The 15,252-nt window shown below is 55.4% G+C and overlaps 2 protein-coding genes across 4 annotated transcripts in view; both read right to left on the bottom strand.

Annotated features, from left to right (window-relative positions):
- BMP1 (bone morphogenetic protein 1) overlaps window positions 1-7,272 on the bottom strand; it is a 47,410-nt gene extending 40,138 nt beyond the window's left edge. Inside the window, exon 1 of one of the 2 annotated variants that reach the window (XM_031013848.3) lies at window positions 6,681-7,272. In XM_031013848.3, coding sequence (XP_030869708.1) covers window positions 6,681-6,828 — 148 coding nt within the window. In that variant the 5' untranslated portion in view covers window positions 6,829-7,272. The remainder of the gene's footprint in view (window positions 1-6,680) is intronic. The other variant, XM_031013849.3, reaches the window with a different exon arrangement.
- Window positions 7,273-7,758: 486 nt separating this feature from the next.
- On the bottom strand, window positions 7,759-15,220 carry SFTPC (surfactant protein C). 2 transcript variants are annotated; one of them, XM_031013780.3, is made up of 8 exons: window positions 14,576-15,220; window positions 12,398-12,776; window positions 10,368-10,473; window positions 9,506-9,664; window positions 9,036-9,158; window positions 8,692-8,802; window positions 8,179-8,337; window positions 7,759-7,972 (listed from the first exon to the last, which is right to left on the bottom strand). In XM_031013780.3, the coding sequence occupies exons 3-7, from the start codon at window positions 10,407-10,409 to the stop codon at window positions 8,197-8,199; spliced, it is 576 nt and encodes a 191-aa protein (XP_030869640.1). In that variant the 5' UTR covers window positions 10,410-10,473; window positions 12,398-12,776; window positions 14,576-15,220; the 3' UTR covers window positions 7,759-7,972; window positions 8,179-8,196. The 2 variants fall into 2 exon arrangements, with proteins under 2 accessions (XP_030869640.1, XP_063565195.1); XM_063709125.1 differs by having other exon boundaries at window positions 7,759-8,337.
- Window positions 15,221-15,252: the final 32 nt, after the last annotated feature.

Raw genomic sequence — 15,252 nt, 5'->3', positions numbered from 1 at the left:
CCCACAGCAGCTTCCCTGCAGCTCCACCCACAGCAACATCTGCTTCTCATCCAGGCAGAGTGCTATACAGGCCTGGCGGTCGCGTTACACAAATTGTTTTAACCTTGAAGACTTCTACACAGGTTTCTCCTCCCCAGTTGGCCTCACTGGTGAACACACACACACACTGACTTCATCACATACAGAATCAGACACCCAAGGTTAGTGTTCCTACAGACATATGGTGGCGTCCACACCCTTGCCATCCAGTGCAGAGCCATCAAAGCCAGGGACACACATCCTTGCGCATGAAAGCAGCGGCCAGCACTGCACTTTCAGGTGGGAGGCACTCCGGGATGTTCGAATGAATGAATTGCCACGCTGATATTCTTCTGGCTTGCAAATACATGCCCAGAGACACACCCTCACCTAGACAGGATCAACAGAATGTGGGAGTGACTGTGGCAGTCATCGAGGCCAAACTTCCATTTTATAGATGAGGAAACTGAGGTCCCAAAAGCAACAACTTAAATGAACCTACACTGCTAGTCACTGGAAAACTGGACGTAACTCAGGCCTCCCCATTCCCAGTGCAGCAACCACTGCACTCTCTAGAACCCCTACCGTAAATACATATACACAAAAATAGATACTCAGACGGACACATCCACAACAAAATACATACACAGTCACAGACAGTTTTTAAAAAACACACATGCACAAGCTCCAACATACACAAACCAGCTGCAAGCTCTGGACCCATTAAGCCAATAATAGTCGTGATAATGACACCTTATGTAAATGTTGAAATTTTTGTGGTGCTTTCCAATTGGCAAAGTGCTTTCCCATTAATTAATTTAATCCTGGCCTGCCCACAACATGCCCAGTAAGCCACACTCCACACCATGCTCTTGCAGAGCATTAGAAACTCTCAGAGAGAGATAACCTAAGTGGCTACGTTTAGGTTCCAGCCCACCTCCCTGACTTTAGACATCAGAACACTTGAGCCTATGAAGGGCGATAACTCACTCAAGGTCACCAGCTAGTAAGTGGCCCCAAATCTCTTCCAACCCATGAGAAAGCTACTCTTACTTAAATCGCCATCCTCGGCAGGTGGCCTTGGCTCGGCAACTGATGGGACGGCAACAGAAGATGCTTCCCAGGTGACATGCAAGAGTGGCCTTAACAAGGACATGGGATGGGAGGTACACTCCAAGGAAGAAGCAGTGGGTTCATACTCACCAAAGTTCACGTAGATGTGCATCTGCCACACGAATGCCTCCACACTTAGGCTTGTGTTATACCTTTCTTTCTTTTTTTTTTTGAAATGGAGTCTCACTCTGTCACCCAGGCTAGAGTGCAGTGGTGCAATCTCAGCTCACTGCAACCTCTGCCTCCCGGGTTCAAGCAATTCTCCTGTCTCAGCCTCGCCCAGCTAATTTTTGTATTTTTTTTAAATAGAGACGGGGTTTCACCTTGTTGATCAGGCTGGTCTTGAACTCCTGACCACAGGTGATCCTCCTGCCTTGGCCTCCCAAAGTGCTGGGATTACAGGCATGAGCTACTGTGCCCGTACACACGTATTATACCTTTCACAGGCATTGTACCTGCAGGCTCCCACACCCAAACCCACAGGCATCACCGCATACAGGTGTGGCCGGACATTTAGACTCACCTTTGGACATAGAGCAAAGGGCAAGGTCTTTGGAGTCAGACAGACCTGTCTTGGAATCCAGGTTGGCTACTATTAGCTGACAAGTCATGTAAACTCTTCTAAGCCTCAGCGTTCTCCTACATAACAGAATCTGTCTCCTAGGATTACTGCATGAAATAAGACATATACACGAACCCCCAGCACAGAGCATGCAACACGGTACGCACCCACCAGCCACTTTAATATTATCCCAACACAACCCGTAAGCTCAAAGTCAGCTCTAGACCTCCTCAGGGAACGCTGGCTCACCCACACTCTCTGCCCCCACTCCTCCTTGAGTGAAACCCTGGTGCAGAGGCCACAGAACTGTGCTGGCCTGCAGGTCCAGGGCCAGTGTAGAACCAGGGCAGAGCAAATGCAAGGCAGGGCAGGGCATGGCCCTGGTTGCTGAGCTCCTGGAGTGAGGATGTCATGGCTGAAGAATGCGTGGGAACCGAGTGGGGGTGGGGAGAGAGGAGATGGGCAGGAGAGCCTTAGGGGCAGGAGCTGGGCCTTGGGGCTCTGTGCTTTTGGGCTGCCCTCTGGGGAAGCGAGGGAATCTGGATGCTAAGGAGTCTAGGAGGTCTCTCCTTACTCAGAGGAAGCCCTGGGGTCACGGTCAGGGTAGTAGTTATTTTCAACACAAGATAAAAATTTTTTGTGTTGTTTTCCAGCTGTAAACCTGCCAGGAGCACTGTGGCTGAGCCCATCTGTGTGCTTGTGCCTGGGAAGAATCTCACTCTTCCAGGTCAACCTCTGGACTCCACCGTCTCCTCCCCCAGGGCATGGCAAGGCCTCCCCTTCTGGGGAAGTGGGGAGAGGAGGCTGGCTGGTGTAATGAGCCCCAAGGCTATATGTGCAGGACTGATGCATGTCCCATTGCACAAACGCAAGCTTCTAGCTGGGGGATGACACACCCAAACCCCTGCAAACATGTGGATGGACTTCATCACATGTGAACACTTCTGCAGAGGTGCATGTTTGCCTCCATGCCTGCATGTACTCAGGAAGACCGATCACAGGTGAACACGCTTGCCTACAAGGCAGCGACACACCCACGCATATGCACAAACACACACTCAACCACTTCCCCGTGCAGGATCTTGTGTTTTCAAACACACACATAACTGCAGGCATGCACTGTGTTTCACAGGCCACGCTCCCCAAAGGACAAGGGCGCACTTAGAAATGGACAGGGATGCACTTGTGTGAGACAAAGAGAGCGAGGGAGGGAGAGAGAGAGATTAGCTGACTCCCTTGGATCTCCTTAGGAGGTTCTTAGTGGACTGAGGAGTGGCGCTTCTACTCCCCCGACCGCAATATCTTCTCCCCAAATCTCTGGAGAAACTAGATTTTTTTTTTTTTTTTTTTCACAGAGTCTTGCTTTGTCACCCAGACTAGAGTGCAGCGGCGCAATCATAGCTCACTGCAGCCTCCAGCTCCTGGACTCAGCCTTGAACTCTCGAGCTCCAACTCCTCCCAGCTAAGCCTCCCAAGTAGCTGGGACTACGGGTGCATGACACCATGCCCAGCTAATTTTTAAATTTTTTTGTAGAGATGGGCATCTTGCTGTGTTGCCCAGGCTAGTCTTAAACTCCTGGCTTCAAGTGATCCTCCCACTTTAGCCTCCCAAAGTGGATTACAGGCATGAGCCACTGCCCCCTGCCTAGACTTCTTAAGAATCCCTTCTTCCTGGGTAACCCCACCGCCCCGCCCCACCCCATGTAGCGCCCAGGGAGAGTATAAACTTTTTCCTCCCCCCTTGCGGCACTGAAATAAGAAGGTGACTCAGGGGCAGGGGCCTGGGTGGGTGGGGTGACTCAGCTGTCTAGAGGGGGAATGTGGTCTGGTGAGAGGAGAGATTACTTCTCGACCTCAGAGGGTGTACCCTAATCCTCTATGGCTCTCTGATGTCCAAACCTTGGCCAGGCGTCCCCCTGGGTGGGGATGGGGATGTGGGCTGGTAAGTGCTGCCCCTCCCGCTCCTGCAGACTCTGGGCTGTCAGATGAGGTTGAGGTGGTAGCAGGGGCCTCACTGGCACAGAGTCACTACCCAGCCCTGGGTGTGACATGCTTCTAGCCCCACCCCTGTGGGGTCAGGCCCCTGGGCTTCTCTGATTGTGGGATCAACTGTGTCCCAATTCCTGCCTCCAAGGTCTCTCCGGGGGGGTGTTGGCTAGTCACCTGGGGCAGCCAAACAGTGCTGGGAATCTTGCAGAAGGACCCCCTTCATGGTTTGGCTGATTTCCTGAAATACAGAAAATCAGGGCTGCCTCAAAATCTTCCTGGGCAAGGGCTAGTGAGGGCTTGGTGGCACCAGCTCTGAGCACACAAACAGACCAGCTTGCCTTCCTGCCCCGTGTCCTGGTCTCACCCAGAAGGTCCAGGAACCTCTCCAGGGTATCAAGGATCTTAATTTTGCCCTTACTACAACGGCAACCATAACTCGGCCAGTAATGGTCCAACGAAGGGGCGTGGCTACCCTCAGAGCAACCAGAAAGGTCACAGGTAAGCTGTGGGAGTCAAAGGAGCTTTCAGTTCCAGCCCTTGAAAAGAAGCAGAGACAGCATGCCTGCCATCATCACCTCCAGCATCTGGAGGTCAGGGCTGCAGAGGGTACAGGAAGCAAAGCCAGGCAGGAGAAGGAAACGTGGAGAACAGAGCTGAGGGACCTGTGGCTGGAAGGCAGTGGCACAGGGGTGTGGGTGTGAGTACTTAGGAATGCCCATGTGAGTTTCCTCTAGAGGTGGGCAGCAGATCTCAAGCATCAGTCATACCCGAGAGGGAGGCCTGATCTGACCCAAGGCCTGGCCTTGTCAGTCCCGGGGGCCCTCTCAGCCGCCCCCAGGCCTGGCCCAGCACCCCACCAGCCTCACTTCACCCAGTTGGAGTGCTTTCTCCAGAGCCCTTACTTGAAGCTCCAACTCAGCCAGCCCCACCCTAGCATGAAACCTGAGACTGGGGGGAGAGCCCTCAGCCTCTTGCTGCTCTGAAAATCACTCCCATTTCCAACAAGAAGGGAAAGACATCAGAATGGCTTCCCACCCATTCTTTAAGGCCTGGCCCCAGCCCCACCTCCTCCATGAAGACCCCCCAGACCTTCTCAGCCTGCTGTGATCACTTTTCTCTGCCACCACCAGGCTGCAGAGGGGCAGGAAACTCCCTGAGGTTTTGGCGTCCTACCCTCCAATGTGGCACTCAGTGTGGCTTGGTTTGTGCTATTGGTTATGTCTGTAGGTGTCTTGGGTCCTTACTGGACTGTAAGCTCCTTGAAGGCAGGGTCCTAGCTTGTACATCTCAGTACCTCCCACAACATCCATTCCAGGCCCTAGCACATATTAGGTATTGATGGATTGATGGATAAGAGGCACAAGGAGACACCAGCAATCCCACACCTCTCAAAAAAATGAAGTGACAGTCTGAGGCACAGAAAACAGGGAGTAGGGAGCCCACATTTATTTAGCGCTGACTGTGTGTTAAGCACTATTAAGTGTTTTATGTATGTTCTCATATTTAACCCTTACCACCAACTCTATGGGAAGATGTACGATCAGTTCCATTTTACAGGTGTGAAAGTGGCAGTTCAGACATGATCATTACCATTCTGAGGTGGTACAGCTATAATGAGTAGCAGGGTCAGGATTGAAAGCTAGATGTGCCTGCCTTCAAAGTCCATGTGCAGTCCACTCTGCCCTGTACCCACTCCCAGCACCCAGCGAGAAAAATGACAGCAAATGTCCTGGTTTACCCGCAGCCCAGCAGGCGTAGAGGGGTAAGGGCTGAGGGATTTGCCCTGATTTCCTCCATTGGATGGTCTCTTATTCCTGCCTGTGTGCCACCCTCCCAGGAGAGTCCCTGAACAGGGTCTCCAGAGCCAGGACTAGAGCAACCTGCCCCTCCGCCCCTAGTGCCCCACACAGGCAGTCCAGTTCTAGCAACTATGCCACTTCCCCTGGCTCTGGCTATTTGGAGATGAGCTGAAGTCAGAGAGGCAGGAAGTCAAGGAAAAGTTCTGATATCTTGTCCCTGTGTGTCCCCAAACAGCCTGCCCAGGGTCATCCAATCAGGCAAATGGCCCAAGTGCCTGGCCATCTGGTCACTCCAGGGGCAGGACCCTTCTGGGCCCAGCAGGAGTGAAGGGGTTACATAGAGTCTTCAGAGACAAAGAACACACACACACATACAGGCAAACACACACTCCGGGGTCCTGACCTCAGCTAATTAGCCTCTGGTGTCTCGGGGGTGACAGAGCTGATATACAATATCTGGGTTCTCTTTGTATTTTCCCTCTTTCCACCCCAACTTGGCCTTGGCGGGGGTCTCCGGGAACATAGGGACAAAGTTAAGTCCCCCTTCTGGGTTGGCTTCTCTGACTTTGACAGCTGTCTCCTAAGTCCCAGAAAGCTTCAGCTACTGGTTAAACTACGGGATACCCAGAGAGCACGATCTCAGGGAATCCCTGGAAAAACTTTCTTCTTCCACTTGGGCTGGGTGGTGGCCGGGAGACCTGCTCCTTGGAGACTCAGGCCTCCCAGATCCAAGCCAGACAGATGTGCAGCCCCAGGGCAGCCCAGACAGGCTGGAAAACACCCAGCTCCTGGAGCAGGAGAGATGGGGGAGAAGGGAAAAGAACACACACATACACACAAACACACACACACACACACACACACGCGCGCGCACGCACAGGAGTTTGGCCAGAAAAGTTTCCTACAGAAGGAAAAGCCGCCTTGCCCGCCGGTTTTCCCGGGACGCAAGGAGACTTCCTCTGGAATCCTCTGGGAAGATGAGAGGCAGCGGCAGCAGCTTCCACCAACAGCAGCAAAACTTCAGTCCGAAAAGTCCCCCAAATCCCCCTCCCTCTCCCCCTCGTTCTTTTGTTCCCCACTGCATTGCCAACCAGGCAGCTCCCGGCTTCCCACACTGGACTGTCCTCCCCCAACCCCAAGCCCGAACCCGCCCGCGCCTCCCCGCCTGGCCCGTCGCCTGGGGGCCGGGGGGCGCTCACCCGCCTTGCAGGGGTCTTTGTAGTTGAGGGGCTCCGAGTCGTCCTCCTCCGCCAGGTCATAGGTGTAGTCGGCCAAGTCCAGCGGCCGGCCGGGACGCGGGAGCAGCAGCAGCCCGAGCAGCAGCGGCAGGCGGGCCACGCCGGGCATGCTGGCGGGGCGGCGGCGAGGGAAGCGGGGCACTGGAGGCCAGGGGAGGGCGTCCTCTCGCCCGCTTGCTTGCTCGGTCGCGACCGCGACCGCTCCCGCCCTCGCTCCCCGACCTCTTCCCCTTCCCTCTGCTCGCCTCCCTCCTTCCTGTCTCCCGCCCCCCGCTCGGCCCGCGGCTCCGCGCTCGTCCTCGGGCTCCAGCCGTCTCCCTCTCCCTTTCCTTCTTTTTCTCTCTTTCTTTCTCTCCCTCCCTCCCTCCGGCTCCCCCCCCCTCTTTTTAGGGAAATGAGCTCGCTGGAGGGCGGGTTTTCGCCCGAGCTCTGCCCCCCTCGGGGCCGGGACAGTGCTCGGCCGGGCCGGGCCGCGCGCCAGCCGGGGCGGGGAAGGCGGAGAGCCGCGCGCCCGGGGAGGGGGCTCGGGCCGCCCGGGCCGCGGGCCGCGGGCCGCGGGCCGCGAGGCCGGGGCTGGAGCTCGGGCCCCGGGGTGCCGGGAGGGCTGTCGCTCCTGAGGTGCCCTCTAGCGGCGGCCTCCCCCGCGGGCGCGCGGCCGAGCCCCCGCCCCGCCGCGGGACACGCTGTCAGGTCCTCGCGCCGCCCCTGCCGCGCGCCCCGGCCTCGGGTCGGTCTCTCTGCCCGCGTCTCCCTATCTCCCCTTCTCGGACCGTCGCTCTCTCGCGTCTCGCTCTCTGCGCTCTGTCTCTCTCGCTGTCTTGGTGTCTCTCCCTCCTCCGGAGACGCCGCTGGAGGGCGCCGAAAGCCCGTGGATGGCTCCCTGCGAGCCCCTCTCCCCCGCCGAGGTGGACCCAGTGCCCCAGCGCCCTGGGACAGAGGGCGAATGGCAAACCCCACTTTGCTCTCCCAAGGCCCTTCCCTTCCTGGCCGGCCCCCGCCAGGGCAGGACTGCGCCCTGCAGGAAGACAGAAGCAGACCCTTTGCTTTTCAATCAGGCTGCTTTATTCTGTTGTGACAGGAGTTCCCGGGCCCCTGGGCGCCACCTCTGCCCACTCCCATCCTCTCCCCAGGCTCCCATTTCTCCAGGGCTTGTCCCTGCGGTGTGGGCAGAAGCAGCTTCTTGCCCGTCTGCAAAAGCTGCAAAAGACCCTTTGCCCGGGGCGTTTCCTTTCCCCTTGGGGCTTCCACTGACCCTGTGAAGCAAAGGAATGTTGAGGATGGACAGAGAGAGTCAGGGGAGTGGGAAGTACCGGTCTGTGAGCTTCCCCTTCCCCGAGTTGCCTGGATGACCCCGCTTCAGTGGACGCCCCAGCGCCTGGTCAGCGCAAGCGCTCCTCCACAGCCCGGGCAGGTGGCCCGAGCGCTCCTCCGCTGCTGATCAGGGGCCCTGGGATCACACCTGCTCACCGGAGGCGTCCTAGATGTAGTAGAGCGGCACCTCGCCACACAGGGTGCTCACGGCCATGCCCAGGAAGGCCGGGTCCCCTCCGGAGGGTGCTGAGCCTGCATCTCGCCCCTCTGCCTGGCCCAGCTTAGACGTAGGCACTGCGGGCTTGGCCTGCAGAGAGCATTCCATCTGGAATCTAGGAAGTGAGTTTCTATCCCATGTGCAGCCCTTATTGTGGGACTTCAGGTATATCAGGCAATCTCTCTGAGCCTCAGTTTCCTCATCAGTAAAGAGGGGCTGTGCTAGAGTCAGAAGCCACCAGGTAGTGAGTGGACTCAGCTGAGCCCAGCAGCTTGGCAGTGCGGTGGGAAGGAAAGGAGTCGTGCAGGGGAATAGGAGAGGGGCAGTCAGCTGGCAGCCAATGAGGAACAGTGCTTTACAGGTGACAAATAGCCATCATTCGGACACTCCTCCCAGCAGCCCTGGGAGGGAGACAGCCCACTCTTTTCACCCACAGACACACACCTGGAAGTTCTGGACTTTTCTAGTGAGAGCCTCAAGACTGGGGATGCTCTCTGGAGCTATCTTCATGATGTAGCAGCAGGTGCCAGGGGCTGGCTTGTAGGCGATCAGCAGCTAGGCACAGAATGCTGGAGATCATTCGGGGGCCCCTGCCCTGCTCTCTCCCTGACCCAGGTCCTTAGCCACCTCCCTCTAGGTTGGGCACGGGAATCATACTAGAATCTGGGGCTCAGGCAAAAAAGGGCTGGAGGAGAGGGAGAGATGGATGTGGATGAAGTGGCCCAGCTGGGTGGCTCTAGCAGAGCCTTGTCACTGGTCCCAGGGTCAGGAGGTCTGGGCATACCCACCTGCTGGTAGTCATACACCACGAGGCCAGTGGAGCCGATGGAGAAGGTGGCAGTGGTAACCAGGTGCTCACTCAGGGCCAGGTGTTGCTGGGCTTCCGGCGCCCCAATGCTCATCTCCAGAACCTGGGGAAAGGGCATGGAGCTGCCTGGTCTTCCCCTTTCCTACTCAGCCTGTGGTACCCATCCCCATACTCAGGCCTCTGTACTCAAATGCGCTTCCCTCTTTCCCAAGAGTTCAGGGAGGCTGAGTGGAACCAGGTGCTGGAGGGAGCTGGCTGTCCTGCTGCGGGGCAGGGGCCTTGTGGAAAAGCCTGAGCTGGGTTGCTGCCTGGTTCGTGCCTCTTTCCTTCTAGCTGTGCCCCTTGCCTCCTCCCCTCCACTCCCCTTGGACAGTTTCCTATCGCCCATCCCACCTAGCCCCTCTGTCTGGCATGTCCTGTGCCCACTGCCGCGCATCCCACACCTCTCACCATCTCCGTGTGTTTCTGGCTCATGTGGAGACCCATGAGCAGGGCTCCCACAATCACCACGACAACGAGGACCACCACCACCACCACGATAAGAAGGCGTTTCAGGTGCACTGGGCAGCAGGGAATGCCAAATCGTCCCCGGGGAGCTGCGGAGTAGTCCTGACACGGTGGGGCAGGCAGGGAGACAGGCATGAGGTCATGAGGCTGTCCCCTCTTCTCCCTATACAAGCTGAACACCCTCCCATGGCTGCCTAGGGCTGGACAGCCGATGCGATGGATGGACAGGGAAGGGCTGAGGAGATCAGAGAAGGCTTCTTGGAGGAGGTGGCCTGGATTCTAACAAACCCATAGACACATAGAAGCTTAGAAGCAGGGTCTAGTTTTGAGGGACCCAAGAGAGCCTGCTTCACCTGTCTCTCCCTGCTGCTTCCCCTAGCCATGGTCAGCCCCTCTCTGTCCCCAAGGGATCACCTCCATGCGGTGATACAGAGTCTCCCTCTTTCCTGGAATGCCTTCCTCCTTCTCCACCAGGCGAGCTCTTCCTTATTCTGGCTCCAGATTGTATGTGTTTTTTCTCTGTGAAGTGTCCCCTGACTTCTGAAGTTTCTCATGGCTTCTGACTCGGGGCTGTCTACGGACAGCCCTTTCTACGGACCCCTATAGTGGCTCTTGGCCCACAAACAGCTCCCCAAGGGTCCCTGGCTTAGTGGTCTTGGTGTCCCCATCCTGACTTATCACAGTCCTAGGTTAGATGAGTGAATGGATCTGGATAAGGAAACAGGCCAGGGAGGATAGAGGAGGCAGGGCCCATCACACACATGTGCGCGCACACACATACATACACACACGCAACCACACTCACGGGCGGGCTCTCCATCAGGACCTCTTTGCTGCCCACATCCATCTTGCTGCAGGTGCTATGCTCTCCTCTCCTCCTCTCCCAGGTGTGACCAGGGTCTTATATGTGTCTGTAGGGAGAGGGGACAGAGGTGAAGGACCAAGCCCCCTGTGTGCCAGCCAAGCCCTTGGCTTTGAAGCCTGTTTGTTCCTGGCCCTCCAGAACCGAAGCCCAGATAAGCCCCCTATGAGAGCCCCCAAGGGCCCTTGGCCCTGGCACATGAGTCCTCTTGGCCCCAGCAAGAGCAAACCTGGGTGAGTTGAGCAAACTTGCCCTTGGGCCATCTGCACTTCTCACCGTGGGTGTCTTCCTGGCGTGCCTGCCTTCCTTGCTGGCACCTGCCCCTGCTGCCCTGTGGCTTTCCTTATTCTTCTACCAGCCTGAACCTTTCAGGTGGCCAAGGGTCTGACCATCATATTTCCCAACAGAATTTCTAGATGCATAGGGATGCGCTCCAGGAAGAGGGTTCTGGAGGCAGCACCTGTAGACTCTGAGAGGACTCTGTCCAAGACAGGAGGTGCTTTGACATCAGTTTTGGGGGTTTCATAAATGTGCATTTCCCTGCAAGGACCAGTTCCAACTTCAAGTACTCTTTCCCTTACCTTGCCTCCTCCCACATATCTGGTACCAACCTCAAACTTGCCCCCAGTGATTATTTTCCTAATTCTGGAAACTCTGTCCCCACTGGTGGCAAGCTCTTACTCATGTGCAGTGCTTCCTTCTTTGCTCTGGGCTTGTCTGTCAATTGTAGGCTGTGCTGATGGCAGATTCCAGGTCTGACACTGCTTTCTTCTGCCCGGACAGCCCTGCACAGGGCTGGCTCTGGTCACTGGTGGGCTTCCAGTCTCCCCATCCTTGAATCAGCTCACTCACCCTGTGGTCTACACTCTACCCCTCTAGACTCCCCTTTCTACATCCTCTGATCCTAAATTTGCCCTGAGAATAATACTCACCCAAATACGATCAACTTTGAGGACTGTCTCATTCTCTTTTCTCTGTCTTTCCTAGTGCCTTCCCAAAGCCATCTCTATGTATTTACGAGGTCAAATCTGCCAATGACTTTGGGCTGGCTCACCCTTTCTCTCAGGTTCCCTTTCACTCCTTGGGCCAGGTGGTCTCTAAAGTCTCTTCACCTCTAAACTCAGGTGACTGTGGCAGAGTCCAGGCCTGGGCTCGCTCCCTTAACCTCCTATCCTTTTGTTTTGTTTTGTTTTGTTTTGTTTTGTTTTGTTTTGTTGTGAGACAGGGTCTCACTTTATCACCCAGGCTGGCACGCAGTAGCGAGATCACTGCTCACTGCAGCCTTGACCTCCTGGACTCCAGTGATCCTCACACCTCAGCATCCCAAGTAGCTGGGACTACCAGTGCATGCCATTGTGCCCAGCTAATTTTTGCTTGTTTTATAGAGATGAGTTTTCACCATGTTGCCCAGGCTGGTCTTGAACTCCTGGGCTCAAGTGATCTCGGCCTCCTAAAGTGCTAGGATTACAGGTGTGAGCCACCATGCCCAACCAGCCTCCTGTCCTTTAACATGCCACCCCAGTTCCTGTCCCCTGCCCCAGCCCCCTGCCACATGGGCCCTGCCCTTCGGTCATGAGCTGGCAGGTTCCCCTGTCCCCCTCTCCACCTGGAGGGCCTTCAGCCCCAAGGTTGCGTAACAGCATGACATCTGAACTGAGAGCCCCTGAGAAGCACAGGGAGGAAGAAAGGGAGGGAAGTGTTTGCTCCCACCACCCTCCTCACCCCCTAGCTGCCCCTTTAAATATTTGCCTAAGACTCCAGCAGCCAGAGAGTGTCCTAGGACAGTGAAAGGAGGGGAGGGGTGCCGGGAGGAGGGGGAGCCCACAGAAGCATCCTCTCAGCTCGGCCTCAGCTGTGTGCAGGTGCCAGATGTAGGAGACAGCTCGCCTGCAGTGCCCACCCCTGCCCTCCCCCAGGGCCCTTACTCCCGCCCCCATCATCCTGGCAACATTGGGATTGATCGGCTGACTCACGAGTACTGGGCCTGAGCCAGGTGGGCAGCTGGCCAGCAGGAGAGCCAAGCCCTGCAGGCATCTCGGGGTCCCTGTGGGCATCTCGGGGGCCATGTTGTTCTCACGTGGGACTTGTTCTTAGCAGGCACTGTGGGTGGGGCTTGCCGCCATCGCTGGGTGCTGGGAGAGGGGTCTCTTTCTTTGAAAAAGCCTCTGCTCTTTCTGTTCCTTGGTCTCCCCTGCCTGTTGCCCTTAGGCTGTAGCTGTCACAAGCTCTGTGGCGGCTGCTGCTGCTGCTTCTTCTCCTTCTTTTTTAAACCCATTTTTGCTTGCTTGAGGGCTGAGGGAGGGTGCCTGCCTCCTGGCGTGCTCACACCAACCAAGTGAAGGTCTTGGGTTCCTTGGAGAAGGAAACACAGAAGGACCTTTAGCTGGGTGTGCCAACCTTCCCCCTCCCTCTACCAGCCCTGTCTGCAGCCTTCTCACTTTTTGGCCTGTACTTAAGCCATTTCTCCCTCTGTGAAAGCCCACCTCCAATCCCTCTCCACTTCTCTGGTTTTATTTTTATTTTATTTATTTAATTATTTAGAGACAGGGTCTCCCTCTGTTACCCAAGCTGGAGTGCAGTGGTGCAATCACAGCTTCATAGCTCACTGCAGCCTTGATCTCCTGGCCTCGTGTGATCCTCCTACCTTGGCCTTCCAAAGTGCTGAGATTACAGGCGTGAACACTGCATCTGACCTTCCACCTCTCTGAATGCCACCCACCCAAACAGGCCAAGAGCCAATGGCACCTGCTCTGTGACCTCACTCCAGTTCATGGTGCCCTCTGAAATCCTCAGCCTCTCTGTGGCACCTTCACCTGCCATTCAGCACACATGAATGTTCCCATGAGTTACATGGGCGCTTTTTGTTGCTCTATCTTCCAGCCCAATTGCGGGCCCTGGGAAAGAAAGGAGCACGCTTCCTGCGGGCTTCTTTGAACCTGCCACTGGGCAGGAAGCATGCAAACAGCCAACACTTAATGATAGTCAATGATGAGACCAATACCAACAGTGGTCAATAGTCCATGCCTTCAGTATGTGGAGGTCTCAGTGCTTCCACTGGCCAGCTCTGGGACCCAGCGTGAGTCGTTCTGCTTTGTTAGGCATTAGTATGTTCATCTGTGAGATGGGTCAGGTACTAGCTGTCCACCTCACTATGCTATTATGAGGACCTAATAGCATCATGGGTGTGACATCCAGTCGTCCTCATTAGCATCATCTACTTCATCCTCTAGGGGACCGCTCACTAGCTAAGAACACAGCCCAGACTCACCCTCTTTGTCTGTTTCTGGGTTGACTCCCTCTGAGAGCCCTGAGTGATGGACAGCCCCACGGTGGCCACCCCTTCTGTGTGGGCCTCCCCATTTCCTCCTCCAGCCCCTCAGCTGCAGGGGTGGGGACAAGATTCACTTTGCTCTTTGTGTACTGGGCAGAGCCGTGCCAGGGACGGGTGGGGACAGTTGCCCAGCTGCCCCAGCCACCTCCCTACCCCCACTGCTTCCCTCCCCCCAAGCTGGCATGGGGAGGGCGGCTAAATGTGTGGCAGCAAGGAGACATCAAAGGGCAGGGGCATCCCTGGCTGGGAGAACACAACTTAAGCTCAGACCAGAGAATCCCCTGCTGGCAGAGTCTGGGGACAGCTGGGGAAGCATCTTAAAGCCAGTGGTCTTGGTTCCCTGGACTGGTGTGCAAAAAGCACAAGACTAGAAGCCCAGGCAGCTGACAGCCAGGCTCCCCTTGCCCCGTGCCTATGAGCTCTTAGGACAGTCATCCTCCGCCACAGGGGAGCTAACGTGGTATAGAGCAGCAGTCTTCAAGCTTTTTGTTTTCAGGACCCCTTAACACTCTCAAAAAGTATTGAGGACCCCCAAGAGCTTTTGTTTATGTGGGATATGTCTGTTGATATTTACTGAGAAACTACATTTTTATTTACATGTGAATTTAAAATATCAGTAATAAACCCAATATAGGTTATGACATAAATCACATTTTTAATGGAAAAACGATTTTACAAAGCAAAATTATTTTACAAAGCAAAATAAAATTAGAGAGAAAGTGTCATTCCTTTACAGTTTTGGAAATCTTTTAAATTTGGAGCTTCATAGAAGCGAAAAGGGCAAATCATGTCTTAACAATATTAGGAAAATTGTTTTTACCTCAGAGACTTCCTGAAAGTTTCTCAAGGACCCCCGGACTCCCAGGGCTACACTTGGAAGAGCCGTGCATGGAAGGACGACCGTGAACGTTGAAGCTGGGCAGAGTGGGCGGAAATCCCTGCTGATACCTTTTTCTTCTGGTGCGACAGGCCTCACTTTTCTTGTCTGTAAAAGGGAATTACTATCACCTGCCTCAAACGATTGAGAGGATTAAGTAGGGAAGAGCACTTGCGATAGCAAGCTTAGCCTCTTTTTTGGGGGGCCTCAGTTTCCTCATTTGTTAGACAAAGGGCTGGACTGAAAAATATCCAAAGCGCTTCCCAGCTTCAACAGGCTGTGGTTGAGCGTGAGAAATGTTCCAGAATTCCACACAGTCCCACTCCAGCTCCAGAGGCTGCGTTTCCCTTTTCAGCTCATGCTGACACAAAGGTACATTCTGTTCAGCGGCGCGTGGAAAAACATGTGAATCCGGTTAGAAGCGCACTTCAGACTCCTCCAGGACGCCCTTGTGCTTCTAACCTTGCACGCTAACTTAGATATGCGTTTGTCACTCACGACATGCCCATGATGCTGCCTAGGGGATGTGTCCCCCCACGCAAAGAAACCCAGGTACACAGAAGCACAGGGATCCCTAACGCCGAAGCGCCTCCACAAGGCAGTGTGTGCATGTGCCGGTG

The sequence above is a fragment of the Gorilla gorilla genome, chromosome 7 (genome assembly GCF_029281585.2).
Source record: "Gorilla gorilla gorilla isolate KB3781 chromosome 7, NHGRI_mGorGor1-v2.1_pri, whole genome shotgun sequence".
Classification (NCBI taxonomy): Eukaryota; Metazoa; Chordata; class Mammalia; order Primates; family Hominidae; genus Gorilla; species Gorilla gorilla.
Note: the sequence above shows the minus strand (reverse complement) of the source record. Positions and strands in the feature narration are given on the sequence as shown.

Excerpts from the sequence above, each read along its gene's own strand:
- SFTPC (XM_063709125.1), bottom strand. The coding sequence starts at position 10,409 with ATGGATGTGGGCAGCAAAGAGGTCCTGATGGAGAGCCCGCCC. Across the intron at positions 9,665-10,367 it reads TCCTGATGGAGAGCCCGCCC|GACTACTCCGCAGCTCCCCG; the intron begins GTGAGTGTGGTT and ends CCACCGTGTCAG. Across the intron at positions 8,338-8,691 it reads GAAAAGTCCAGAACTTCCAG|GCCAAGCCCGCAGTGCCTAC; the intron begins GTGTGTGTCTGT and ends TGCTCTCTGCAG.